Consider the following 27,155-nt stretch of genomic DNA (forward strand, 5'->3'; position numbering starts at 1 on the left):
TACAAAGGAATGTTTAGGCCTGGCAAAAGATTTATTTTGCTAAGTCGAAATGGCAGTTTAAAACTGCACACACAGGGTACAACTGCAAACCTGAGACATGTTTAAAGGGCTACTTAAGTGGGTGGCACAATGGGTGTTGCAGGCCCACTAGTAGCATTTAATTTATAGGCCCTAGGTGTATGTAGTACCACTTTACTAGGAACTCACAAGTAAATTAAATGTGCCAATTGGGTTTAGGCCAATTTGCCATGCTCTGGGGTGTGAGTACATACACTTTAGCATTGGCCCGCAGTGGTAAAGTGCACAGAGTTCTAAGACCAACAAAAACAAGATCAGCAAGAATGGAGGAATAAGGCAAAAAGTTTTAGGGAAGCCTACCCTAAGGCTGATCAGTCTAAAAGACAGTCAATCATATTTCAAGCATCAACACAGTATCTTTTCCCTCCCAGACTCTGCTAAAGTGGTTGACTTTCTATTGGCCCAGTATTTATGAATGACTATTCCATTAACTACTTTGTGGACACTCACAAACCAATTTGAGGATAAGCCAGCCTTCAATATACAACTCGCCCAGCTAGTCAAGGCCTGTAACTAGCAACTCAAATGAGCTTGCAAAATCACACTTTCTACACGCCAATAACAGTGCTTAGTCACATTTGATATTCTTTTTAGGGTATAAAATGCAAATCTGCTCTACAAGTACCTCCTCTAAGTGTCTACAATCAAGCTTCAGGCTGTCGAAGAACATGGTAGCCAAGGTGATCCTCAACTTAAGCACTTAACATACTGCCAACCAGTGTCTTGGAGCAGCAGGTTGAAGACAATCGGCATAGCCTCAATACCCCTCCACATCAAAAGTACTTCTTATCACTGTTCTAAAATTAACTTTAACTGGTTTGCTGTATAAAAAAGGGCCTAAGCTTGGGTTGAGTAATGGTTATTTGGGAGAAAGTTATGCCTGTTCTCTCCTGATATCAAGTTACCAGTTTTGTGTTTCTTAAAAGAAACACAGACTATGTTCTGGTTCCATTTGTTTTGCCAGAATGGGGTGAGAATTTAGTTCTTTCTTTTCTGATAAGACAGAAAAGGTTTACACAGGGTCGTGAGAAATGACCAAACAGCTGAGAAACTACCTATGAGGGTCCATCATTGACAATAGGAGCATAGGTTAAAGCCAAAGGATTTCAGCTGTCTCATTTTCTTTTTAAACAGAGTGAAAAATTGTTGAAACTTGAAAAATGGTGACTATGCATCGATAACGCAGGAAAAAGTATAACTACTTAACCAGCTCTATATGGCCTATCTATAGCGGCATTGATGTCACCAAAATTAGGACTCACAGATCAGTGCTGAAGCAATCTTGGCCCACTTAGCACAGAAGGAAAGTTACTGCGTTTGAGTTTTTTCAGGACCTAGTCTTGGTGTCTGCCATTCATAGTAAGAAGCTATTGAAAGAGTTCCATTAGAATGGAGGAATTAAAGACCCTTCAACCTAATGCTCCTCTATCGATTCCCTAAGATGGGTTGTTTAAACAATCATGCTCTGAAATGTTTCTAACTTTGCTGAATTCTAAGGAAGATTACTGCTGCTTCGGATCAAACTGAAAGGCATCTCTCCTCAGTCTGATATCCTGATATGAGGTCTTTTCAGAAAGTCTTCATACCTGCGTTTTCCTATCAAACCTTCCGCACCTTGCTACGTTGTCTTCCCAATCTTACCTTTCTTCAAGCACACTCTGAAGCACAGCAAATATGCATGGGGATGTGAAAATCAAACACTGAACAGCATTATGCAATAACACTTTTATATGCATCTTCGTACATTTTGGGTGGATCACAGAAAGATTTTCAATTTCAAACCATATTATGCTGGGGTTAGTACACAGTTTAATAATTTAATGCACCTGCCAAGTACCTGTCATATTTGACATCTGTGTTTTCAGATAAACACTGGGGCTTTTTTTTACGAGCGAGCGTGCCAAGATGCAGGCAGAATGCTGTAAAAATGTGGCAACATCATGTCCACCATAGGCTCTAATGCACTTGTTTTATGGCAGACATGATAGTCTTCACAATTGTAAGCATCCTGTTCACCAAACATTAAATAAGGCCCACAGTTTCTAAAACTGTGTCTGTATTCTACTTCTTCGTCCAAATATTCTTGTTCATCTCTTCACTGTTGGCCGCCATAGGCATCCATCAAAAAATGACAAGTTACCGTACACATATTAAAATAGTGCAAGGAAATACAAGATATTGACATGGGTACCTACCTGAAGTGTGACCCAAGGTTGAGAGCTGGGGCAAAGGGTCTATCTGTAGTAATAGTGGTCCCTGTTCCGGTGGCCTGAACTTTTATAGTGTAGACATTGCTGTTCTCAATTGCCAGGCTTACTTTGTCCTGAAACTTCAGGGTGTCATCCAGGTTAGCCACCAGAGTCAATTCAACATCAGCCTCTGGGGGAACCACTCCTTCACTGGGCTCAATCCGCCATTGTGAACGACTGCGTACCTAAAACACACAATTGAGTTCATGAGAGGGTTTTGTACAAAAGCACTAGCTAACACACCACCCCGGGATATTACTACACATTGCCAACATTGTCTTCATACTATACTGTTTAAAAACAAGAGTTTATGTTATATAAGACATGACCCCTTACTCAGAGAAAAGTGAGTGTATGTGTGTGTTCCTATAAACAAAAAACAAATATGTGAAAGGGGCACTGAGGTCACAATACAAAGCACTGAAATTCCCCATCATAGTAAGCTAAGTCCCCTTTGCACATCCCATGACGTCACAGATGTTGTCAATCAAGTAACGTTACAAGTTACATCGTCAACATAATCAAAAGTGAGATCCAATATCATAACCAATTACGTCACTGAAGGTGCTAAAAATCCTCCACCAGACAGGACTCAACCTTTGACATGTCCATTTGGCATTGGTTGCAAAGCCTAGCCTGTGGCCAGGCGCTGTGCTCAACATCCATTCCCCTACACTCCGATGCCCTACAGATTATCGGGTTGTGACCTAGCCTTAATAGCAAATGTTATTGTAGCTGTATTAATGGCAGCAAATAGAAGGCCCTGTAAGGAATATGGAAGAGAAAGGGTGTTGCAATTACAGTTGTCAGCAATAAAAAATCTTCAGAGACATTAACTGCAAATAGAATGATGCAGTACTGCTGTAAACATACATATGTCCTCACAACAGTTTATGCAGGCATGCAATTACACAGCTAGTCAGTGCATTCACAATGGTGTTGTAGATTTTTTCAAGTGAAAATACATGTGTATATTTTTTGTTTGACAAACGAAATTCCCAAATAATTTCAAAGAGTGGTGCGCCCAGAACACTTTCAGTGCTACTGGTTTCCGAAACATTGCACGCTCGCAACTCTGTAACCACTGAAAGGTTAGCCCTGCATATGGAGATGTACAAATGACCTGCATTCTCTGGTACATTACACTTGATGTAGATTAAAGGAATTTGCAAAAACGTAAGCGTGATTTCTCAATATTAAACAAACAAAGGTGTAACATTGTAGTGCTACCTATGTATGACTACAACATAGAGGCAAAGGATGGAACTAGCATGAAGCATGAGCATTATTCCATTACCCAGTAAAAGTGATTTCTCTACCTAGAAGTCAAGAATCTTATACCTTAAATTAAATTTCATCAAAAATATGTCTACATATTAGGAGAAAATTAAACCTGTATCCAAATATCAATCCTTTCTTATTTCTGTCAAGTTATCCATCTATCGGTCTATTGTGCTTGGATAAGTAGAGATTAAAGGGCCACTCTGGACCATGGACAAAAAAGTTGGAATAGCCCCACCAGGAACAGATTGCACTATGACTGCCAAACGTCTGCTAAGAAGGACGCCGACCTAAAAAGAACACGAGATACTTATGGCTCTGTAAACCTCAAGCCTTGAGAAAGCCCAAGGTCTGCACGCTAGGAGAGGACAACATATGTGCTGGCTGTCAAAAAACATCAGGTTATGAACCCGATAGAAGAAAGTACCATAAAATAGAAACATGAAAACTAAGAATAGAGTAAGATTTATATAAACACTCTGATGTGATTAAAGTTTTATAACTGAAACAAATAATCTACCCTAATATTTTGTTCTAGCATTTTGTTAAAGAATATCTTCTATTCCACTATGATTTTGGCTGATGCTTAAAACAAGGATAACACTATGACAGTATAGTGAGGATTTATAAGGTTGAGCCTAGACAGTGCTTGCGCTGTCTCTTTGAGACATGTTGTATATACTTTGTGGGCTTACAGCCCACTTATTGCTTTTCATTTGTTTCTTTCAGTGCCCTTGAAAAATCTGTGCTTCTGAATGGTTAATCGTTCCTATTTGTCCCTCCTTTTCGTCGGTTGTTCACTCCCACAGAGCAGCAGCCCATTCATGTGGCCCTCCATTTGTCTCATCTTAGCATCTGTTTAGGGACTACTTTTCCCTTTCTCCAAGAGCATTTCACACTATGTTTTCAGTGGCTCTGAGTTCTGTAAAGAGGGCTGTACATCTTGTTCTCATTTCCTCACATAGAATGTCAGACCCTGTTTGAGGGGCTGCTTTAATTTACTTTCTCTGACTTATAAGTGAGAGGATTTCCCCCATCCCACAACCCTTCAGTTTCCCGGCTTCAGCCATCCAATCACCCTCTCCCTTTCCGTGAGCATTAGTTTGTAGTCCTACGATTATGTATATTGGCTGAAAATGCGCAGGAGCACCAGTCACGTTACACAAGGACCCATTCACTCTTTTTGGGTAGGTACTGGGAGAATATGTGATTTGCCCAGAATCTCAGGCTGTTGAGCCGACGCAGCGACTCTAAGCCAGTTTCACAGCTCAGTAGTCAGCAGCTTAGGTCACATACTCTCCCCTCTTGGCAACAACTACTGCCATACAATATGACAGTAGTCTGCCTGCGCCTTATGTTGTGCCCAATTTAATGAAGTCACACGCAGACGGGTGACAGATACAGAACGGCACAGGGTGGGGTACATTAACTGTCTACTAGACACCAATTTGGGCGGTTCTGCTGCTCTGGTAGGTGTGTGTGTGGGATGGGGAGAAAGGGGTGTGCATGTGCACAGGCAACAGCAGTCATCCTGGTGTCTCCAGCTTGCGGGCCCACATGCTTGAGTTGCAGCATTCGGACCACAGAATTAACACCTAGACTGCTAACTTTGTGTTTTGATCATAAACTGAAAGGAGCAGGCCATACTGGATGTTAGCTGAGAGACGCACAGGCTTTGCTATAGAGCAACCAACAGCAATTTATTGGTTGTAGTCTGACTGGTTTTGTTAATGCAGGATTAAAGTCTGATGTTTACTAATGAGATCATTTTGTAAGTCCGCAACGTGCCTCTTTCTGCTCCCACCAGCTGCCCGTTGCCACAGGGGACTCCGGCCCCCAGGAAACACCGCACCAGGAGGCGCCCATGTCAGACACAGAGCGCCCGGAGGCGCATAAAATCAACACGAGACTCCCGCAGCACGGAATAAGTGCGGGCATGCCCAGGTCGTGCCCGGGCAAAGCCTAGGCAAAGGGTGGGTCCGTCTGCGCCTCTCAGAGCCCGGAGGAGGCTGGGCTGGGCCATCCCTCTAACACCTGAATATTTGGATATCATCCGAGGTGAATTTTATGACAGTTTTTGATTTTGTGTAAAGTCAGTTTTCTTATCAGGGGGCAGTTATTGCCGGAGAAAGCTAAAGGACAATGTGTATTGTTTACTAAGACAACTGGTTCTCCAGTTCATAAGTAGGTGTGCAACGGGCACCACTGTAATCAAACATTAGTAGGGGTAAAATGGACAAAAGGAAATCCTGTGAAGAAGGAATGGGTGATGGCCAAAAAAAGAAGGCAAAGAAGGGAAAAAGAAAAGGCACAGATCATAGCAACGATTCGGAAGAGGTGTCATTGACAGGATAGATACCCTATTATCGGAATGTGAGGGCCTATTGGTTTCACCACTCCCTGACACGACAACTAGGGTTAGTATACGTTCTTTTTCGTCTTTATTTCGACATAAGAATGTCATAAAAGAAGGCACAATAAAATTTCAGCATACATCATTACAATTATTAAAAATAGAAAAGTGCAGTTAGCCAACAAAACACATTCATCATAAAAGCATTATCTAAAATTAAAAGGACAATCAGCCCAAGAAACCTCTGCTCACCAATACCCACAGAGCACCCCAGCGTTGTACAGGAATACATTTGATCTCATTTCACCATGTACTTTCTTCTAATATTCCACATAGCGGCTAGGAATTTCGTTACAGCAAAAACAATTATTGGGGATAAATCTGTTTTTAACATTCGATAAGAGTGAAAACACTGCCTGATCCCCAGGATTTTGCAAGTAGGGATGATCCACTTCTTCCTAGGAATCTGGTAGGCAGGGCAGAAGAAGACTATGTGCAAATCATTCTCTAGCTCTGTGGTTCATGCTGGACAGTTTCTGGGAGCGTTAGGGCGCCAACGGCTGGTGAGGGCTCCAATTGGTAGGGAGTCATATCTCCATTGGAGGTACAACTTCCTGTGACCATTAGGGCTGATACCATCAAAGGCAGTCTCCAGTTTATAGTGATCTTTTAGTGCCAGGAATGTACTCGTCATTGTCCCCAGTTGGGCATTCGTTAAACAGGCAGACAAATTATAATCATAATACAGTTTAACTAGCTCTTTACGGGATATACCACTACAAGCTTGTTCCGGGTTGGACCATAGTAAAGGGCAACCTAGTCTCTCAAATTCATGCCTGATATATTTCAGCCAGGGAAAATTCCAAACTTTTGGGGATTTTAACAGTTCTGCAAGCTCGTGCCTGTAATTGGCGAGTTCGGGGGTTACCCAGAGTCGCCTCCAGAAAGTTAGAGGCTTAAGTCCTAGTTCCTCCTTAAGTGATCTCAATCCCAGGTCCAGCCTAAGGGGGAGTAGGGGCGTACTAGCGGGCAAAGATACCAACTGCCTAAGAAACCTATTTTCCGTAACGGTAATTGCTGAGGGACAACTGTGACCCCACAGTTCCCCTCCATAGATCACCGCTCCTCGTGCCTGCATTTTATAGATTTCGAGAGGTGGGCAAATAGGTTTTGACGTAGAATGTTTTAGGAGTTTAAGAATCCCCCCCCGCTTTTTGTGAAAGCTTTAATTAGGTTTTAATCTGATGTTGCACCCAGGTTATGTTTTCATTGAGAGGTATTCAAACGTCTGAACTCTTTCCAAACGAACACCACCTATAGCAGGGTTTGGGCTAGATGTTTTCGGTGGATTAAAAATCATGAATTTCGTTTTGGATGTATTTATTTCCAGTCCACGAGAATGAGACAAAGCTGTCCAATACTCGATGTATGCCCATCGGAGTCTTAGCCAATAACAGGGTATCATCTGCGAACATAATCGCATAGATCCCTGCACCAGCGAGCCTTGGTGCGTCTCTATTGGGGACCGTGTTCAGGTGAGGGATTACTCCGTTGACATAGAGGCAAAACAGGGTTGGCGCCAAAACACAACCCTGCCTTACCCCCCCTACCAACAGACAAACTAGATGACAGATTGCCTTGTCTCCCACACCTGACCCTAGCGAAATTCTGCGTATGGAGTCGTATTATGATGTTCAAAAGGGGAGTTGGGATGCCTAAGTCCCCTAATACACTCCAAAGTTTCCTTCGTGGGACCAAGTCGAAGGCCGCACGAAGGTCTACGAAAACAGTGTAAAGCGAACCGCCCTCCACTTTGACCGTTTTCCAGAAGAGCATGTTTAGTCTGAAGATCTGGTCGGTAGTGGATACATTCCTTCTGAAGCCTGCTTGATAATCACTTAAAATTTCAGAGTGCTCAGCCCAGTCCAAGAGGCGGTCCAAAATCAGCCTGGCAAAAAGTTTCTGAGATACATCTATTAGGCTGATTGGCCTGTAGTTGGCTGGGAGCAGAGGCGACCCCTTGTTGAAGATGGGGACCAACTCTGCTCCCCAGCCAAGTACTTGGAAGTGCCATTCCCCCGAGAACTTATCAAAAACAAATGAGGGAGGTAGAGCTAGTCGTTGGATTCATGCTCCACAGGAATAGTTACATAAACAAAGTGAATCCAACAGGGGAGAGGGACAAGAGTGATCAATAGTGATTGAAGCACTCAGAGTTTTGAAAAATACCCCTCACACACCAAAAGGCCCCTTGGTGTCATGCTTCATCATCGGGGTCTTCGCACCCCTCTATCGGGATGCGGCGTGCTGCGACCTACGACTACGCGGGAGCACTTGCAGTGTTGACTATGTGTGGTGTCCAGTGTGTGGGGTATATTAAGAGTGAGTGGGGGGTGTGTAGTGAGAAAAAATTATTAAAAAGTACCTGGCACTAGAGTATGAAAGAAAAATTTATTCTGGACTCTGGCTGGTACTGTTAAAAGAAGTGCAGATTGAGGTCTAAGTTGTATAATGAACAAGACCTCTGGTGTGCGTTGTTGTCGACATGTTTTGGAGACAAGCTCCTTCCTCAGGACGGGGGCACAACCTCCCCTCCCTACTCACGTCTTGTTAAAAAAATGTGTATTTACAGAAAAGTGAAATTTTAAATCAGCGGAGCAGCGTGCGGGGTAAGACGGTGACCAACGAGTCCTGTGCTTATAGCCATTGAAGCAACACCCCGGCGTCCTGACTATGCTCATGAAGCCTACAAGAAAGCTTCACAAGTCATTGTGCTTGTAGCAGACCGCTGTAGGCACACTTAGCCTAATATTAAATTTAAAATTTCACTTTTCTGTAAATACACATGCAAGTGCTCCCGCGTAGTCGTAGGTCGCAGCACGTCGCATCCCGATAGAGGGGTGCGAAGACCCCGATGATGAAGCATGACACCAAGGGGCCTTTTGGTGTGTGAGGGGTATTTTTCAAAACTCTGAGTGCTTCAATCACTATTGATCACTCTTGTCCCTCTCCCCTGTTGGATTCCCCCGAGAACCCCATTAAAAATTGTTAAAAGATATGGGGCCCATATCTCAGGTTCCTGTTTGTAAAGGTCCCCCAGGACCTTGTCCAGCCCTGGGGCTTTTCCCACAGGGAGCTTAGCTATAGCCGCCCGGACCTCACCTAAAGTGAACCTAATCTCAGACAAGACAGAGACAAACAAGAGTGCTCACTGGATCCGGCGAGGGGGTCTTCATGCTGGAGATATCCCCCTCATACAATCTAGCAAAATGTTCTTCCCAGACCTCAGCAGCAATATTCGGTGCTACTGCCATCTCTGGTTCTGCTGAACCAGTGCTCACGATCTGCCAGAACTTTTGTGCGTCTTTAACCGCAAGAGCCGATGTTAACTTTGCCCAATTCTCATTCCCCCACTCGATCTTAGCATGGCGGATGAGGTTCCGGTATACTTGCCTCCTGCTCTTTATAAGATCCCTATTATTATTCTGTTCTAAAGCCACAAGTAGCTCGCTTTTCGCCCGTCTACATGCCTTGTTGTACCAGGATGGCCTCCTTACAGCCCTACCTACACTAGGACCCGGGGGATTTAGAATATCTGACAGGGTGCTTATTAATACATTGTTAAATTCTCCCAACCTTTCATGATAATCTTTCATGAAATACTGTTCAGTGAGAGCAGCTACGTCAGCCAATACTGGGATTACCTGAGTATACAATTTAGCTAGCCCATTGGGATTTTTGGTCAACTTGTCCCATCTTACCCTGCGTCTGTTGCTTGACAGGGTAGCCCTATTGGGTATTACAGACTGCGGTGATAGGCTGTCCTTATGAATGCTGGGGATATTAAAATCTAGGATTAATGGATTGTGATCACTCTCCCCCCTGTGTGTGACCCTAAAGTCTGCTATTCTATTCCAGGCCCTACACTCTACAAAAATATAATCAAGACGTGCCTCCCTCCCTGACTGATTAAAAGTGGAGGCGGGGGGATTATCAGACTTTGTGCGGCCATTACATGCCCTAATCGAGCGGCTCAGCGTCATTGAAGTGATTTGTACAGCCAAGGGGGTCCATGCACTTGCCGGAGGGCCTGCTACTTGAGGGATTTTCCAGACGACATCCTCCTCCTGATTTACGGCATCCAGCAAACCATCAAGTGGTTCAAATTGTGAGTTAAAATCTCCTCCCACCACAAACATAACTCCCTCTGGAATGTTAATTAGAAAGGAGGATAGTTCTTCAATGGTTTCAGACTCAGAAGTGACACTCACAGGTCTAGAGTAGATATTGACCACTGCCAATCTGAAGCCATTCTGCCACTCTAAAATCACACACTAGACATCCTCTGAGGCTGTGTCTATAATTTTAGCACTACAGCCGAGATGAGTTGCTACCCAAATTGTTAACCCCCCTGACGGGCGACCTTTACCCCCCCCCCACCTAGCAGCGACTGAAAATGAGGCAAATCCTAAACATAGCTGATCCTCCCGCGCCCATGTTTCCTGGAATAAACAGATGTCGTTCGAGTCTATAAATGACCTCCAGTCAGAGCAGGCCAATTTATTACAAAGGCCCGCTATATTCCAGGAAAGAATTCTTAATACATGCGGAACGGGGGAGGTACTGGGAGGTTGTATAGCAGAATCTACATTAATAGTACTCGCTCGACCAGGGAGTATATGGTCACAAGCAAGTATACACTAGGCCCAGAGTAGTAAATCTTGTAAACGGCGCATACCAGATATGTTTTAGAAACCAGCCTGTAGGATCTCGACTCCTGATCCGCAGAGTGAACTTGAGGCAAGTGAAGCAGTTGAGGGTTATCTCCAGTCCCAATTAGATTCCCGAGAAGCCCTGGCCATCTTTCCCTGTAGTAATAGATTCTCTACCCAATCATACCAATTAGACCCACTAGAATTTCCCCCTCACATCAGGTCTCAGGTATAAAACATGGGCCCGGAAGGTACAGAGAGGAACTTACATAGCAATAACAGGGGCCAAGACGAAGTTGGCGAATCAAGTAAAAGCAGAACTGATGTTAGTGCCATGCAATCTAGTAGGCCCACTGACAACTCCTTCCAAAGATCAGTGTCCAGTCAGCTATTTGCCTTAATGAAAGAAATCAGAGTTCTTAAAGCATCTATAGGTAACCTTAGCGACTCCATAAGCAAGGTGCATTCAGCCGTGGAGTTGGTTAAATTTTCATTGGTAGCATATCCTAATCAGAGCCATCTTGCTCAGCAGGACACGGGTGATAAGGCACCATCAATGAAGAGCATCAGTAGGAACCATTCGCAACCTGGTAGGGATTGTACTCCTATCCCAAGCCTCTCATTGTCTCCCGACATGACCGCTGCCCCATTTTCAATCCCCCACCCCAATAGATGTGGTGGGCAGAGAATAACAGGTAAAGCGGGTAGTACGGCAGGGACACTAAATATTGTTTACATGATTAACGTCCCCAAGAATTCTGGTGAATCGGTTAGAGAAGATGAGGGTTCCCTCGTGAATAAGTGCATTCAGTGGATTCGCCATGGAAGGGGCTATCAGTCTTTAATAAGGAGCAATATTATTACAGCTACGAGATACACTTGCCCCAACGTCCCGTTGGATTACATTGCCTTAACTCTTCCTCACTATCAACTAGTGGAAATTCTTGTAAATTTTGACATCCGCACCCAACATTTTACCCGCTCTAACATTAGATTTTAATACAATCCTTCTGAGTTGGACTGACATCTTAATCTGTCACCACTAAGAGAGGTTGATTGAAGGTCATCTTCACTCACTGGCGCCCAAGGGGAGCATACAATTCACACTTCTGCCAGCATGAGTGAGGATGCAGCCGTATCTAATTCTCCTTGCATCGCGTTTAGAAATATACCTACACCACCCCCCTCGCATGAAGAAAAGCAGGACACTAGGTGTAAACTATCCAATATGTCTAAAGGGAAAACGTAATCTTGCCTTACTGTATTCAGGCTAGCTGTGAGACCATGGAACATCGCAGGGCTGAGGTCAAAGGTCACATCTCCTGATTGACACACCTTTATTGAGAATTATGACATCTGTCTATTCCAAGAATCCTGGCTGGTAGACCCCCTCTATTGCATAGGCTACTTAAATGATCACATTCCAGCCACTAGTGGGGGAAAAGGTTGACCATCAGGGGGATTGGCAATTTGGGTTCGCCAAGCAATCGGCTACAATATCCAGGTACTCCCAACCCAGAACAAGGATATCCTTGCAATTAGGCTGAAGATGGGTCTGCAAAGTAATCGACATTTACAATGTCTATGCAAGAGTAATAAGTGGAGGTAAGAAGTCGGATGTTTTAGCGGCTCTCGGCGATCTCCTAGGCTTGCATTCTTGGGATTCCCAATTCTTAGTAGCAGTAGATTTCAACTTCTCCTTTGAGCCCCTTCCTTATGAGGAGTATGATCTCACAGGTGAGGAAGATGCCCAGGGGGGCATCCCACAATTGGAATTAGAACCCATACAAAATATGGACGGATGTGGCAATCCAAATTAATTCCATTTGTTTGGAAAAAGGCCTACGGCGGCAAATGGAAGAACTCCATCTGATAGACAGGGGGAAAATACATTTATTAAAGGACTCATCGCTAGTCGCATAGACTATCTATTAATTAATCTACAGCTATGGCATGCTCATGTGGGCCATGATCATTAGGGACTGGTTATAGAGCGATCATAACCCTCTATATGCGGCGCTAGATCTAGTATCACAGAGGGTATCTTCACAGCCAGGGAGTGAGCTAATCACTCTAGATGTGGTCCCCACAAACGATATGAGACGATTAATATGAGTGAAGATATTAGTTCAAGCCCGAACTCCTAGTCACCATTACCAGTGACATTAATTCTACCATACTTGAGTTAGAGGCCGGCTCTGCCAACCCCAAGTTTTCTGAGTTTATAACTGATACTCATAATTCATTTTTCGCCCATTTACATTCTTATTTTTTTTAGGCAATGTAAGGCTAAGAGCAGTCAACAAAAGAAAGCAAGTAATTGGTTCAATAGGGAATGCAGAATGGCTCGCAGATCCTTAGGAGATGTGATCAAAGCAGGGGACCCTGGCAATGTACGGTTAGCTAGGCAAAAATATAGAAGGACCCAGGAAAAGGCTAAGAAACTATGGGGCAAAAGAAGATGGCAGGACCTCAGACAGGCATGTGCCAGTAATAGTTTCAAACAGCTTTGGAACATAGAAAAATGGGATAGGGGAGGTCAGCCACTACCGCCTCAAAATCATGTTGCCCAGGACCTATGGGTCAATCATTGCAAACCCCAATATACCCGTAGCTTAACCAAGGGTGATCTAGTTGAGCCTTCTAGCTCGTTCTATTAAGATATGGTCTTTGTTGTGGCTGATGTTAACGCTGCCTTAGGAGCAGTAGCGGGTGGAAGAGCACCGGGCCTAGATGGTATCCCGGCTGATATAGTCCTCCACGACAAGCCCAAATGGAGCCGGTACATTGCTCTACTGGGTAACGCAATCGCCCAAGGTGCACCAGTCCCCGATTCCTGGAAAGGGACGGAGATTATCCCTGTTTATAAAAAAGTGATAAATCTCATCCAGGCAACTATAGACCTATCAGCCTGGGGCGGTTGGTCTTAAATAAGATCCAAGATTGGATTGATAAGCAGGGCATTTTATCTCCACTGCAGGCTGGCTTTCGGGCTCACACCAGTACCATTGACCAGGTGGTTTGATTCATCTTACTATACTAGAGAACAGTGGTTCTAGGCAAGGGCAGCTTGTATGCTGCCTTTGTCGACCTTAAGTCAGCTTTTGATCTTGTCTTCCGCAGCAAACTATGGGCAGTGCTGCATGAGCTGGGGATGTCTCCTGAACTCCTTTCTCTCATTGCTAGACTTCATGAGGACAATTATGCCCAAATTCGATGGGGCTCTCAGGGTAATGTCACCAGTCCCTTTCCCATAGAGAAAGGTGTGCGACAAGGCTGTGTTATGCCGTCCAACCTATTTTCTATTTTTATCAACGGTATTGCAAGGTTTTGGGAGTTTACTCGCACTGATGCCCCAGTCCTAGCAGGCATAAAAATCCCTATTTTAATGTTCGCGGATGACATGTTAATTATCTCAAAAACTCAGAGTGGCCTTCAGCGAGCCTTGTTACTCTTCGAGGAGTCCTGCCTCTCAAGGGGCTTGGAAATTAACGTGTCAAAAACGAAATTCATGTCTTTCAACCCGCATAGAGGGTTTAGAGGAGGTATACTTATGAACAACCGTCCTCTGGAACAGGGTAGCGCCTTCACATACCTGGGGGTTATCATGCAAAATTATCTGAGGTGGAATTGCCAGCTTGATACGGCCACATTGAAGCATCAGCAACTATCTGGAGCCTTACAAATTGAGTTTAACACCTCTCTCACAAAGCCAGTTAGTTTGGAGCTGCAAATCTACAATATGAAAGTTGTCCGCTATGTCCTATACGGGGCAGAGCTCTGGGGATACAAGAACCTGTCTAAACTAACAGTAGTAGAAAATAGATCACCAGTCTCCTGCAAAGCACCCCAGTACGTCCATTGCTTTATGATCTAGGTAGAAAACCACTGGCTGATATAGCGAGATTGCGCCCTATACTATACTGCCATAGAATCTGATGGATGCCTGAATTGGCAAATTATGCTGCAAGCCTTAAAGATTGAATCAAGGCAGACTGTTCCCACAAAATCAAATGGTTACGGGTGGTTAGAACCTCCATAGTAAGCATTGGCATGTCAACGCTGTGGTAAAAATCCATCATGTGCCCTGTTCCTCTCTAAGGAGATCTTAAAAAAAAAAATATTGGGAGCTGGTGATTCAAAACACATACAGAAACAGTGACACGTCTTCATTGACGGGAGGATTTTTAGGAGTTAAACCATCGCCAAACCTGGAGCAATATTGGGACATAATAACCAAACCACACGATCGGAAGTTATATTTTCAATTTAGGATGGGCCCACTACCAATAAGATCTTACACAGCAAGATGGGCCAATTCAGCAGATAGTACGTGCCCCGCCTGTCAGGCCCAATTAGAGTCATTGGCCCACTTATTGTTCATTTGTTCAGCTTATGCTGCCCCTCGTCGAGCATGGCTCACGCCAATTTGTAGGCTATTGGGCACCAGAAAGAGTGATGATGCGTAAAGAGATTTGCACCAAGACACATCAACCCCCATTGTTATTGCATTAGCAAAATTCTTGGGATGGTCGTGGGCTATTAGATCACAGTCACTCATTGAAAATGGAAGGTTTTTATGTGCCATTTCTACTGCACGTGTAAACAAGAAGCTAGTTATGTATTTAATAGGTACTTTATCAACTGGCTGGTATAATCGGACACATGTTAATTACTCGTGAATCAACTGTTGTACCCCTGTATTATCTAATGTCATGAATTGCAATCGTTTTTATAAGTTTTTAGCATATCCAGTCGTTTTAAACTGCATAATTTGTGTTTTATTATTCTTGATGACTGATTCTAAGTATCCTAACAAGGGTTTTAACTGTGCTTATATATTGTTTTTTATGAAACATTGATTTTATGTATTGTGCTTTTATGGCTTATCTGTCGAATAAAGCTTGTTGAAGTTGGAATTTTGTTGTTTCACTGCGGAAAAGCCATGATCTGAACCAATTTTCCCCTAAATGGCTCCCACTAAAGCTACAAATCCAGGCTATATTTCTGATTACTTTTCGTGCAATCTGAACAGTGGACATCATGTCTATAAGACGCTACACTGGCTGCAATAGAACGAACATTATATTTTGAAAATATTATCTTTCTTCACAGCTCTGTTTTTTTTTTGCGTCCTTGCATTTACATCTTCGTAGAATAAAGAGTCACCGTGGCAATGCAGCATTTGTCTGTAAAGTCACTCTGTGGATGATGGCTTTACTTATACTTCCCAAAATAATATATATATATATATATATATATTGTACTGCAAAAGCTTACCTACAAAAAATGACTTGTGGGGTTTATGTGCTTACTTTAGCTCTTGCTTTCTATTCAATTACATAGGCACCACCATATATCCTTTTATTTAGTGCGTTTTGCTGTCTTTCAAAATTAGTAGTAAGTGAATTGTTATTAATTGGTACTATGTACTAGTGTTTAATATTTTTTTAAATGACAATTCGCAGATTGTAAAATAACCCACCCTAGAAACGCAGTACTCATTTTTAGGATGAAGCTAAATACATCCTTTTAACCCGCCTTCTTTCACCCTTGCACCGGGCTCTCACGATGCCTTGTGCACTATTTGAGCAGCAGCTAGATATAGCCACTGCAGGAGTGACATCAGGAAAGCTCATGGAGAGGTAGCCAAATCTAGAGTACAGTGCTCTAATCTTGTGAACATAAGGCACTGCTGCTGGATTTAAGCTCTTGTGTGCTCACCTTGTAGCTTGCAATCATGCTACTGACTGCGTAACTACTGGGGTAGCAGCAAGAAGCTGCTGGAGAGGCTCTCAATTCGTTTGAGGCATGTCTCACAAAATAAGTGAACCGCCATTGGCTCAAAGCATGACCGGGTGGGGGTAATTACAACAAGAGTTTATTTTAAATCCACACTGTTAGAAATTGGGCCTCTAGTCAGCAGTGGTTTGCACCCTGGAGTCACGCAGACCCCGGTACAGTACCTTGTAAGTGTCGGAAATAAAAGATGATGCAAGACACAGGGGAGTTGAGGCATCGGGGAGTCAAGTGTGGCGCGGGTTCCTTGGTCGTTGGCACATTGGCACTCAAGAACAGTGCATTGCACAAAGTAGGTGAGGCATCGCTGAAGCGGGTGAGGCATTGGTTCCTGGCGGCGGTGCAGAGGATGTGGCGTAACGGATAGAGGGGTCAACCTCGAAGCTGGGGAACAGGGTTTGAGTCTCGGTAGGGACGCCCAACATTCTGTGATTCTGGGCAAATCACTTAATCTCCCTGTGCCTACCAAAAAAAATGGATGTGTCTGTCTGCAATGTAACTGGTGCTCATGTAAAGCGCTCTGATACATTCGGGTCGAGTTTGCAATATAACAAAATGGAGTTGCTAACGCTCGGGGATGTTGTTCATGTTTGCATTTGTGCTCGTAGTTTTCACTAAGAGGGGTGGTTTAAGCTATCATGCTCTGAAATATTTCTCAATTTGCAAACTGGTAGCGCCAACCCAGCTACCTACCGGAGCAGAGAGCGGACGGGAGAACCAGTAATCAAAAAACTACGAGCACAAATGCAAATATGAACAATTTAAAGAATAACCGTCCAGGCGCAATGAAGTCATCTTGAACAAAATCAGCCATGAAATGAGCAACAGAAAAAACAAGAACTGACCCAGTCTTTATACTGAGGAGATCCCAACATTTCCAAAGGGGTACGAAACGCGTTGGCAAAACGTCTTGGGAAATATTGTAACATAGTTACAACCAGCAGCCCCCAAGACTTCACACTGGCAGGAAAGGACTTTCTAAATTAGTTATTTGTAATCTCCACCGAGTTATGATATTTTTGAAAAAATGACTGGTGAAAAAGGTCTTATCACTTATGTAAGGATTTAGTTTGTGTACTCAACGCTATTGTTACTAGTTGTTTTTTTCTTTTTGTAAACTTCTCATAATATAATATGTTATATGGTTATAACAGTTCTGCATGTATGTTTAAAATGCAAAAGGTGGCCTGTTGAATATATGCTAAAAAATTGTTAGAAAAGTTGAAATGATTGGAGAAGGGCATGTGAATAAAACTCAAGGGTTAATTAAAATGTAATTATTGGTCCTCTTTGTTTAATCATTAAAGGATTTAGGCAGCTAGAGTCTTCGTTTGATTTGCATAGCAAAGAGGCCCACTCTAGTTGTCCGAAAGGGCCCAACCCCTTTTAATGTGCAAGCTTTCTAAAAGTAGCATTTTCAGACCTCAAGTCAAAAACAAACCACTAAAAGATGTATTTTTAAATTGTGAGTCCAGAGACAGCAAACTTCAATTATCTATCTGCTCCCAATTGGAAGATACACTCGTAAGTTGTTACAAGGCAACTCTAATGCTAACCTATGGAAGAGATAGGCCTTGCTGTAGTAAAAAACATATTAATCAGTTTTTCACTACCAGGACATGTATAACTCACAAGCACATATCCTATCTTTTAAATAAAGACCTAGGCACACCTAAATAGTAGGCTTACAGAGTACTTATATATAAGTGCTACACTACGTAATACATCAAACGAAAGGAAATATCTTCAGAGATGTTGCGAAATGTTCAGCCTTTTAAATTTTCTTAAAATTCAGTGATCAGTGGAAGAACCAGCCGACACGTGTTTCGTCGCATGGGGAAAATACTTCAGCGACTTCATCAGGGCTAAATACAGATTAAGAGTATCTGGAATATCGCTTAGCCAGTGAAAATTCCAACCCGGCTGGGCTGAGACCAGTCAGGGTAAGTCTGGTCATTCTTAATGTATCAAGCGTGCAGTAAGAGATAGCATCCAGCACATGTAGCTCGATTCTCAAAACGTGTATTTCAAAGGATTGGATTGCATCACAAAAGGTCAAGGTGGACCAATGTATGATTTTGAAGTCTGTATGGCGGGGTATATATGCGTTCTGTGTAAACCTACTATTTATGTGTGCCTGGGTTTTTGTTTTGCTTGTTCTGTGAGGGTTTTACCCACACACAATTGGGGGGTTATAGGGCTTATCCCCTCTCCTAGCTGCACCATACAGATTGTACATCACTTTAGATTTTGTGCGAACTTCCCTGATTACCAAAAACCCTTCTGAGCTATTTTTTAAATACACTGCACCCTGCCCATGGGGCTACATAGGGCCTACCTTAGGGGTGACTTACATGTAATAAAAGAGAAGTTTGGGGCCTGGCAAGTAGGTGAACTTGCCATGTTGACATAGCGGTTTAAAACTGCACACACAAAGGTTTCGCAGAGGCAGGCCTTAGGAATGTTTGCAGGGCTACTCATGTGGGTGATACAATCGTTGCAACTGGCTCACTAGTAGCATTTGAGTTACAGGCCCTGGGCACACATGGTGCACTGTACTAGGGACTTGTGATTTGTTTCAGTGCCAAGCCAACACACTTATTTTTTTCTTCAAGTAAGTCTTTTGTAGTAACTTTTTGCTGTCTTGTGGTAACCTTCTGAAGAATTGGGGAGAAGGTCACACTGCCCACACACAAGCACAGTTTTGGGAAACAAGTTGCTTTGATCCAGGACAGACTGAAGGGAGATTCGAGTCCCAATGCCTCACCACATAGACTGGCGATGAATATCTTTTCCTGGGTTACAGTGACACAATATGTAATGGCTGTACAGAGCCTTCAGGCCTTCATCTCCTTCGCAGCCTTTCCTTTGTTATGTTAAATGGTCTTATTGAGTGCTCGAATGCCCTCAGGCGTCTTGGCGCTAGCTGATCCAGCAAATGGAGGCAATAGAACTATTAGCAGAGAAAAGTCATGATTTCATGGATTTCCTAAAAGCCAGAAGATTTGGCATTGATTTGGAATAATGAGAAGACTGTTCCAGGCTTTGGCGGCTCCCAGCACAAATCCTCTACTACCCGAAGTTGATCGTTTGAAACTGGGTACTGACACCAGTTTAGCAAATGCAGAACGAAAGGATGTTGTTGAGGGTACCAGGAAACAATTTTCTTAAGAAAATCTTGGCCTTGGCCATGTAGTGCTTTGTATACAATACAAAGCGCCTTAAAGAGAACCCTCTGCCTCACATGGAGCCAGTGGAGCTTTCTGATGGATTTGGAGACAGATTGGTATTTGGGGATTTTCAAGAGTATACGAGCAGCTGCATTTTGTAATGTTTGTAACTTATTGAGAACATGCTTATGGGCATTTAGATATAGCCCATTAGCATAGTCAATCTTAGACAGTCCCTAAGAGGTAACTACTGTTTCTGAAAAATAGTTGGGATGAAGGGAAGAATATTCTTAATTTGTCTAAGGGTATAGTAAGCAGCACAAGTTACTGCGTTCTCCTGGTCATAATAAAACAAGGTGTCATTAGTAAGGATGCCTAGGTTTGTTGTTTTACTCACTGGTGTGGGAAGTGGGCAAAATCAGAGGGCCATCAGGCAGAGGACCAAAAAGAATTCTGGGAGCCAAATATAAGAACCTATGTCTTTCCTGAATTTAATTTCAGTCAGTTCATGGCCATCCAAGAGCTGACTGACTACATCCACTCACAGAACTTTGCCCCCATTAAAACAGCATCATTATCCAACATGACGACTGAGTGTCGTCGGCGTAGGAAGTAAGAGTGAATCCGGAGGATCTGATCAGCTCTGCCAGTGGAATGACATAAACATTAAAAAAAAGTGTAGAGGCTGATTGCAGATCCCTGGGGAATCCCTCAAGGCAAAAAGGACTTGTGAGAGATGAACTTTCCCAGACAGACCGATTGTTCAGGGCCACTGAGAAAGGAGTTTAACAACTTCCAATCAGTTCCTGTCACACAAATCCTTCCTAACCGCTCCACCAGCAACCCATGATTTACTGCATCAAAGGCTGCAGATTGGCCAAGAAAGATAAAAGCAGCCCTTACGCCTTTGCCCAGAGAAATCCTGATTTCCCCAGTTGCTATAATAAGAGCAGTCTACGAGTGGCATCCAGGAGATTGTTAGCCTGAACATGACTGACCAATTGTTTATTCATCAATGTTTCTATCAGGTTTGCTGTCAGAAGTAGGCATGAGGTAGGGTTGTAGTTATTTGGATCCATTGAGCCCAGAGAAGCTTGTTTTAATGAGAGGCAGCAGTGATGCCTTCTTCCAGACTGAGGGGAACGAGCCAGAACGGCAAATAAAATGGAAGAGGTCAGTGAGCTGAGGAGCAATGGTGTCTGCAACTAAGGTAGTGATTTTGGTGGACAAGAGTCACAAGGAGAGCCCGACTTGGCTGTTTTGAGCAGTGTAGTGATCTCCTCTCTGGAAGGTGGAGTAAAGTGGTTGAGGGTGCTGTTCACAGTCATGCTTGGAGGGGCATGAGGATCTGAAGGGCACACAGGCCCTAAGAAACAAGTTACTTACATGTAACTATAGTTCTCCAGTATTGGATTCTTTCATAGATTCACATGCTTGAATTATTCCCCGTCGTCGAGATAGGAGTCCCCGGTATTATAAAAATAATTGTCTCAATAGATATAGACCCATAAGCCCTAGGCTTTAAATCTTGTATAAAATCTTTTAGAACATATCTCTGTCCTTTAATAAAAAAAGGACCAAACGTAAAACTCAACCAAGCAGAAGAGAGCATCCTGTAGCACCTTCCTGAGGGAGGCTTCAGTCCCTCAGATTTTCCAAGCACAAGTGCGCATAATAGAAAACACTGCGATAAGTAGTGAGCCTTCTCCCGGGGTGTCGGGCGGGTCGCATGTGAATCTATGAAAGATTCCAATACTGGAGGACTATAGTTACATGAAAGTAACTTGTTTCTTACTCCAGTATTGGAACTTTCATAGATTCACATGCTTGAATCAGAATAGTTAGCAGCAAGTACCACATTTTCATGCCATAAAACTATGACAGTAGAAGCATTCCTGAAAGCATCGATTGTGTACATCAATATATACATATGAATGCATAAACAAAAGGAATATTCAATCATTGAAAATGTGAGACAATTTAGGATGGTGGGAAGGAACCCAAGAAAAAGGCTCACCTTATTGAAAGAGATGTCTGAGAACCGCTTGTCCCACTGCCGCTTCTCGCTTATTCCCAGCATCCAAGCAGTAGTGCCTGGTGAATGTGTGCGGCGTCTTCCATGTTGCTGCTCTACAAATATCAGGCAAGGATACGCCTACAAACAGCGATGTAGATGTGGATATCGCCCTTGTAGAATGGGCAAGAACTCTTGACGTCAGACAATGACCCGCTTGTTGATGACAGAATACCATTTCACCTGGGATCCATCTGGAAATGCTCTGTATAGTGAAGGAAAACCCTTTTCTAGGTGCACTTTATGCAATAAGAAGTTGATTTGACTTAGTCCTCTTCAAATAAAATTTTAGGTACCTTTTGACATCTAGAGTGCAGAGCACCCTCCACTGCAGTTTGCAGATTTGTGAAGAATGAGTTCAGAACAATTGGTTTGTTAAGATGGAAATCCGAAGGGACCTTAGGGGTAAATTTAGGATTTGTTCATAGAATAACCTTGTCTTGTTTAAACTGTAAGAAGGGTTCTTCAGTAGTGAAAGCTTGAAGTTCTCCTACCCTTCTTGCCGAAGTAAGAGCTGGGAGAGGAGACACTTTCCAAGATAGGAACTTCATGTCCGTTTCATGTTTAAACAGGTATTTCATTAGTTGACCGAGCACCGTATTTAGTTGCCTTGTAGGAGGAGGTGACTTTACTGGAGGAAACATTCTAAAAAGCCCCTTGAGAAACTGTTTTATTATTCTGCATGACCATAGAGATAGAGCTTTAGCTGCCCTGTAGACACTGGAAATGGCAGCCAAATGGACTTTAATTGACGCGTGGGCTAAACCTGAGCAAGCCAAGAGGAGTAAATAGGGTAATACTTCCTCAGGAGCAGAATGGAGAGGACTAATGCTAGACAATGCACACCACATGCAGAATCTTTTTCATTTCAATGAGTAAGTCCTGTTAGTACTATCTGCTCTTGCTTTAGCCAGCAGCCGTCTACAGTCCTGTGGGATTTTCAGGTGTTGAAATTCTCTGAACTCAGGCACCAGGCCAACAATTTCAGGGAACTGGGATTCCGATGGCACTCATTGTCAAGAGAGACGTAATTGGTCTGAGGTGAATCGGAGAATTGACTGACAGTAGGTGTAGTTCCGTGTACCAGTGCTGGAAAGGCCAGGCTGGAGCTATCAGAATGACTTTGCAGAGTTCTGTCTTTATCTTCTTTAACACTTGTGGAAGGAGAGGAATGGGGGGAAAGGTGTAAGCAAATATGCCGTACCAAACTATTGAATAGGCATCAACCCCATTAATCCCGATGGTGATGCCAACCTGCGAAGTACTGGCATTCCACATTTTCTGGAGATGCGAACAGATCTATGTTTGGCTTGCCCGATTGGGAGAAAATGCTGTCTAGAGTTTGCTGGCCCGGCTCCCACTCGTGGCAAGTAGTATTTGGTCTGCTCAATGTGCCTGCTATGACATTTTGTTTTCCTGGGACGTCCTCCGCTGATAGATGCACTTTGTGATGAATTGACCAACGCCATATGACTTGGGGTTCCTGAGAGAGTAGGAGAGATCTTGTTCCTCCCTGTTTGTTGAAGTAGTGCATTGTAGTGGTGTTGCCCATCCTGACAAGAACTGATGTGCCCTGTATTTTTGGCAGAAATGCTTGGAGCGCTAGGTAAAATGCTTGCAGCTCGAGAAGATTGATGTGAAGATCCTTATGGGAAGGTGGCTATCTTCCACTGACCTGTAAGTCTTGTAGGAAAGCACCCCAGCCCTCTAGTGATGCATCCATTGTATTCACGAGAGGAACAGCCTGTGATAAGAAGGGTAGACCTCGCAATAGTTGGTGAGGTTGCGTCCACCAGTCCAAGGCCGTTATCATGGGAGGATTAATTCAGAGCAGATCGTCAAAAGAGCCCTCTATTTGTATTCATTGTTTGTTCAAAGCCTCTTGAAGAGGGCGCATTTGAAGATGACAACGAGGTATGAGAGGGATACAAGAAGACATCATCCCTAGAAGGGATTTGAATAGGCGTACTGAAATTGACTTTCTTTTTTGGACCCTGCTTGCCAAGGATCTTATCCTCTGTTGTCTCTCTAGAGTAGGATAGGCCTTGTTTTCCATGGTGTCCAGGGTAGCCCCAAGAAACACCAGTCGACGGGATGGTTGTAAAATCGCCTTTCTACATTTAAAGTGAAGCCCAAGTTCTTGAAAAGTTGTAGACAGGCTTTGGTGGATGCTTTTGCTGCTTCGTATGTGGGGGCTTTGAGAAGTCAACCGTCTAGGTAAGGGAAAATTTGATGATGCTGCTGCCTTAGAAATGCTGCAACTGGTGCCAAACATTTCGTGAAAAAGCAGGGAGCTGATTTTAGTCCGAAGGGTAGGATGCGGAATTGAAAGTGACTGCCGGACTGCCGGCCACTGTAAATCTTGGAAACTTTTTGTGCTTTCTGCGTATGGGTATATGAACATATGCATCCTGGAGATCCAACGACGCCATGTAGTTGTTTCTGTTGAGGAGGTGAAGCACATCCTGGATAGAAATCATACAGAACAATTGTTTTTTGAGGAATTTGTTTAAGTTCTGCAAATCGAAGATCAATCTCCAGTTTAACAGTTTCTTCCATATCAAGAAAAACAGAGAGTAAAACCCCTTTCCTCTCTGACTGAAAGGAGCTCTTTCTATCGCTCCTTTTTGTAACATGTTGGTAACTTCCATCTTTAAGAGCTGCAGATGCTTCTGGAAGCGAAGATGAAGAGGGTTTGTTAGGGGCATCTTTACAAATTCCAAAGAGTGGCTGAATTGGATAAGGTTTAGGACCCACCAGTCTGAAGTTATGTCCCACCATTGCAGTAAATAACGGGACATTTTGCCTCCCACCGGGGATGGAGCTAGTGGGATAGAGGCCGACAGCTGGGAGAGGTCATTGTCGTCGACCGGAATCCTTACCCTGGTGCCCTGATTTTCCTCTGAAAGAAGCCTTGTTGTAGGCTGCCGCAGGTGGTTGGCAGCTAGTATTCTGTGGTCTATATTGCTGAGCAGACGCAAGATATGCTGAATAAGGGGATTGTTGGTATTCAGGAATTGTTGGTATTCTGATCTGTAGGATTGATAACCTCTTCCTCGTGAGCCATGAAAACTAAGCTTTTTGCACTGTAAAGTCCCCAGAGACTTAGCCGTATCAGTATTCTTCTTGATGGTCTGCAAGGCTTCGTCAACGTGGCAACCAAATAACTCTTCACCATTGTAAGGGAGGTCAAGGATTTTTGTTTGTATTTCAGGCCTGAATGTGTTGTTTTTGAGCCAGCCTTGATGCCTCAAGACGGCCACTGCTGCTAGCTGCCTGAACCCAGTGGAAGCTACATCTATAGCACAGTCTATCACTTCAGAGGCAGTTCGTTCGCTCTCAAGAATTCTTTTAGCTTCCTCCTTGTCATCTGGTGGAAGCTTGTCCAAAAGTGGTGCAAGTCCGACCACATCTGCATATTATAAAGTCCCAGTAAAGCCAGAGAGTTCACTGCTCAGACCATTATAGCCGACATCATTGAAAAACGCTTACCGATGTTGTCAAGCTTCCTTCCTTCTTTGTCAGCAGGAGCCGTTAAGGGAGCTGAAGGATTTTTACCCCGTCGCTGCTCTGCTTGTGAAATTACAGAATCTGCTTTTGGATGACCTATTAAACAGGCTGGAGCATCATCGGAGCTTTATATTTTTTGTCTAGTCTCGGCAACTCAGGTGTAACTGTTGCTGGATTTTGAATTATCCTTAGCCCCTCCTTCCATGTGTAATCTATAACAGGCAAATATCTTACTGTTTTCCTATAAGGTTCTTTGAAATCATCCAGAAAACAGTCTTGCATTGGCATTGGCAAATCAAAGCACTTAGCAGCTCTCTCCAGAAGGTTGTGGAAACCCCCAATATCTTCCGAAGGTGAATCCGCTTGTGGGGTGATGGAGATGATGGAGTGCCGAAGATGTAGGAATCCCATTCATCCGTTGTAACTCTCCTTCCTCTCTCTCAACTTTCTCATCAGAGGATGTTACCTGCTCAATGGGAGGAACTTGAGTAGGAAGCTGGACTCTAGAAGACTGTTGAAGGACAGGAAAACAAACCTGTATCTGTGGAATAACAGGCGGAGATGGCGGAGGAGGCAGTGTCTGTTGGATATTCTGCTCTGGCAGAAATCTCCACTTGTAGTCCGCCAGCATAAATTGCAGGTCTGTCATCAGACTTTACGGGAGGCACATCATTTCCTGTTGGTGATATTGCTGCTGTGGATGGTAATATTGACGTCCATAACCATCATCCTTATCAGGCTCTTCTTGGTATTTGACATGAAGATCAGATGGGCTCAAGGCTGCCCCAAAAAGGCTATCGGTGATGGCAAAAGAGCTTCCACCTGACTAGGCGAGGTTACTGCTGGTGTTAACTGCAATTTTGAATGTTATGTTTTTCCTTCCTCCTCGACGGTGTTGTACATCACTGCTGGAATCATTTTCATTGACAAAGGCTGTTTCTCTTCCTCCGTCAACAGGGATCGTCATCGACAGTAACGCCAATGACGCCAATGACACTTCCATCGTCGACGCTGCTTCTCTTGTGGACACCATCGTCGACAAGGTCTCCGTCAACGGGATTGTCAACAGGAGTGGTGTCGTAGACGAATGGGTCGTTGACGAAAGTTGACCCCCTCGACGTCGATGAAGTCTTCGACTACACGATTTGCTTCGTCGACAGTAAAGGCATTTCACCCATCGACGGTGTCATCGTAGACGATAACATCAATGCCACAGAAACCGTCACAGTGTTAATTGAAGACACCATTGTTGCTACTAGAATCACTTCAGGTGATGATCTTCTCGTCGATGGTGGTATCGTCGATGGGCTGCTCAACTGCGGAGCTGAGGTAGGTTTTTTGAAGGTATGCTTCAATTTTATAGGTGGTGTTCTAGGTTCTGAAACTGGTTTATTGATCTTTAAAGCCTTCTTTTCTTCATGAGAGGCTTTGGTGGTAGATCCAGTCTGTTTCTGAGAGGGCTCAACAGACATGTATGATGCTTTTTTAGGTGGCTGCGACGATGAGCCCGCAGGGTCATCTAAAGGTTGTTTCTGAGGTGTTCTTGAGGAGGATTTAGACGATGTATCACTCTCCTCATCAGATACCACATTATCTCTATTTTTATGTCTCTGAAGCCACAAGAGAAGCCTTCCTTCTCGGTCTTTAAGAGTCTTAGTAGAAAAGGTACGACATACCTTGCACTCCATTGGCTCGTGGCCAGGGTATAAACAGTATAAGAAGTCCTTATGTTTATATGTTTATCGTCAATATGCAGCCTTTTATTCCTGCAGGTTGCACAGGTTCTGAATAAACCTTTTTTAGTTGTCTCTGACATGGTGGACGTCAGTTTGAATCACCTTCAAATATCTCCAATGAGTTGGTAGAAAGTTGAAAGGGTGAAAAACACTCCAAATCTTAAAAAGAGAAGAAAACCGAGCAGAGCTCAGT

General features: G+C 43.6%; 1 protein-coding gene across 1 annotated transcript in view; it reads right to left on the reverse strand.

Moving 5' to 3' along the window:
• Positions 1–27,155, reverse strand: part of HYDIN (HYDIN axonemal central pair apparatus protein) — a 2,950,008-nt gene that overhangs the window by 2,145,836 nt on the left and 777,017 nt on the right. The window contains exon 19 of the mRNA XM_086945295.1: positions 2,274–2,512. Coding sequence (XP_086801421.1) covers positions 2,274–2,512 — 239 coding nt within the window. The remainder of the gene's footprint in view (positions 1–2,273; positions 2,513–27,155) is intronic.

This window comes from Lissotriton vulgaris, chromosome 12 (genome assembly GCF_964263255.1).
Source record: "Lissotriton vulgaris chromosome 12, aLisVul1.2, whole genome shotgun sequence".
Taxonomy (NCBI): Eukaryota; Metazoa; Chordata; class Amphibia; order Caudata; family Salamandridae; genus Lissotriton; species Lissotriton vulgaris.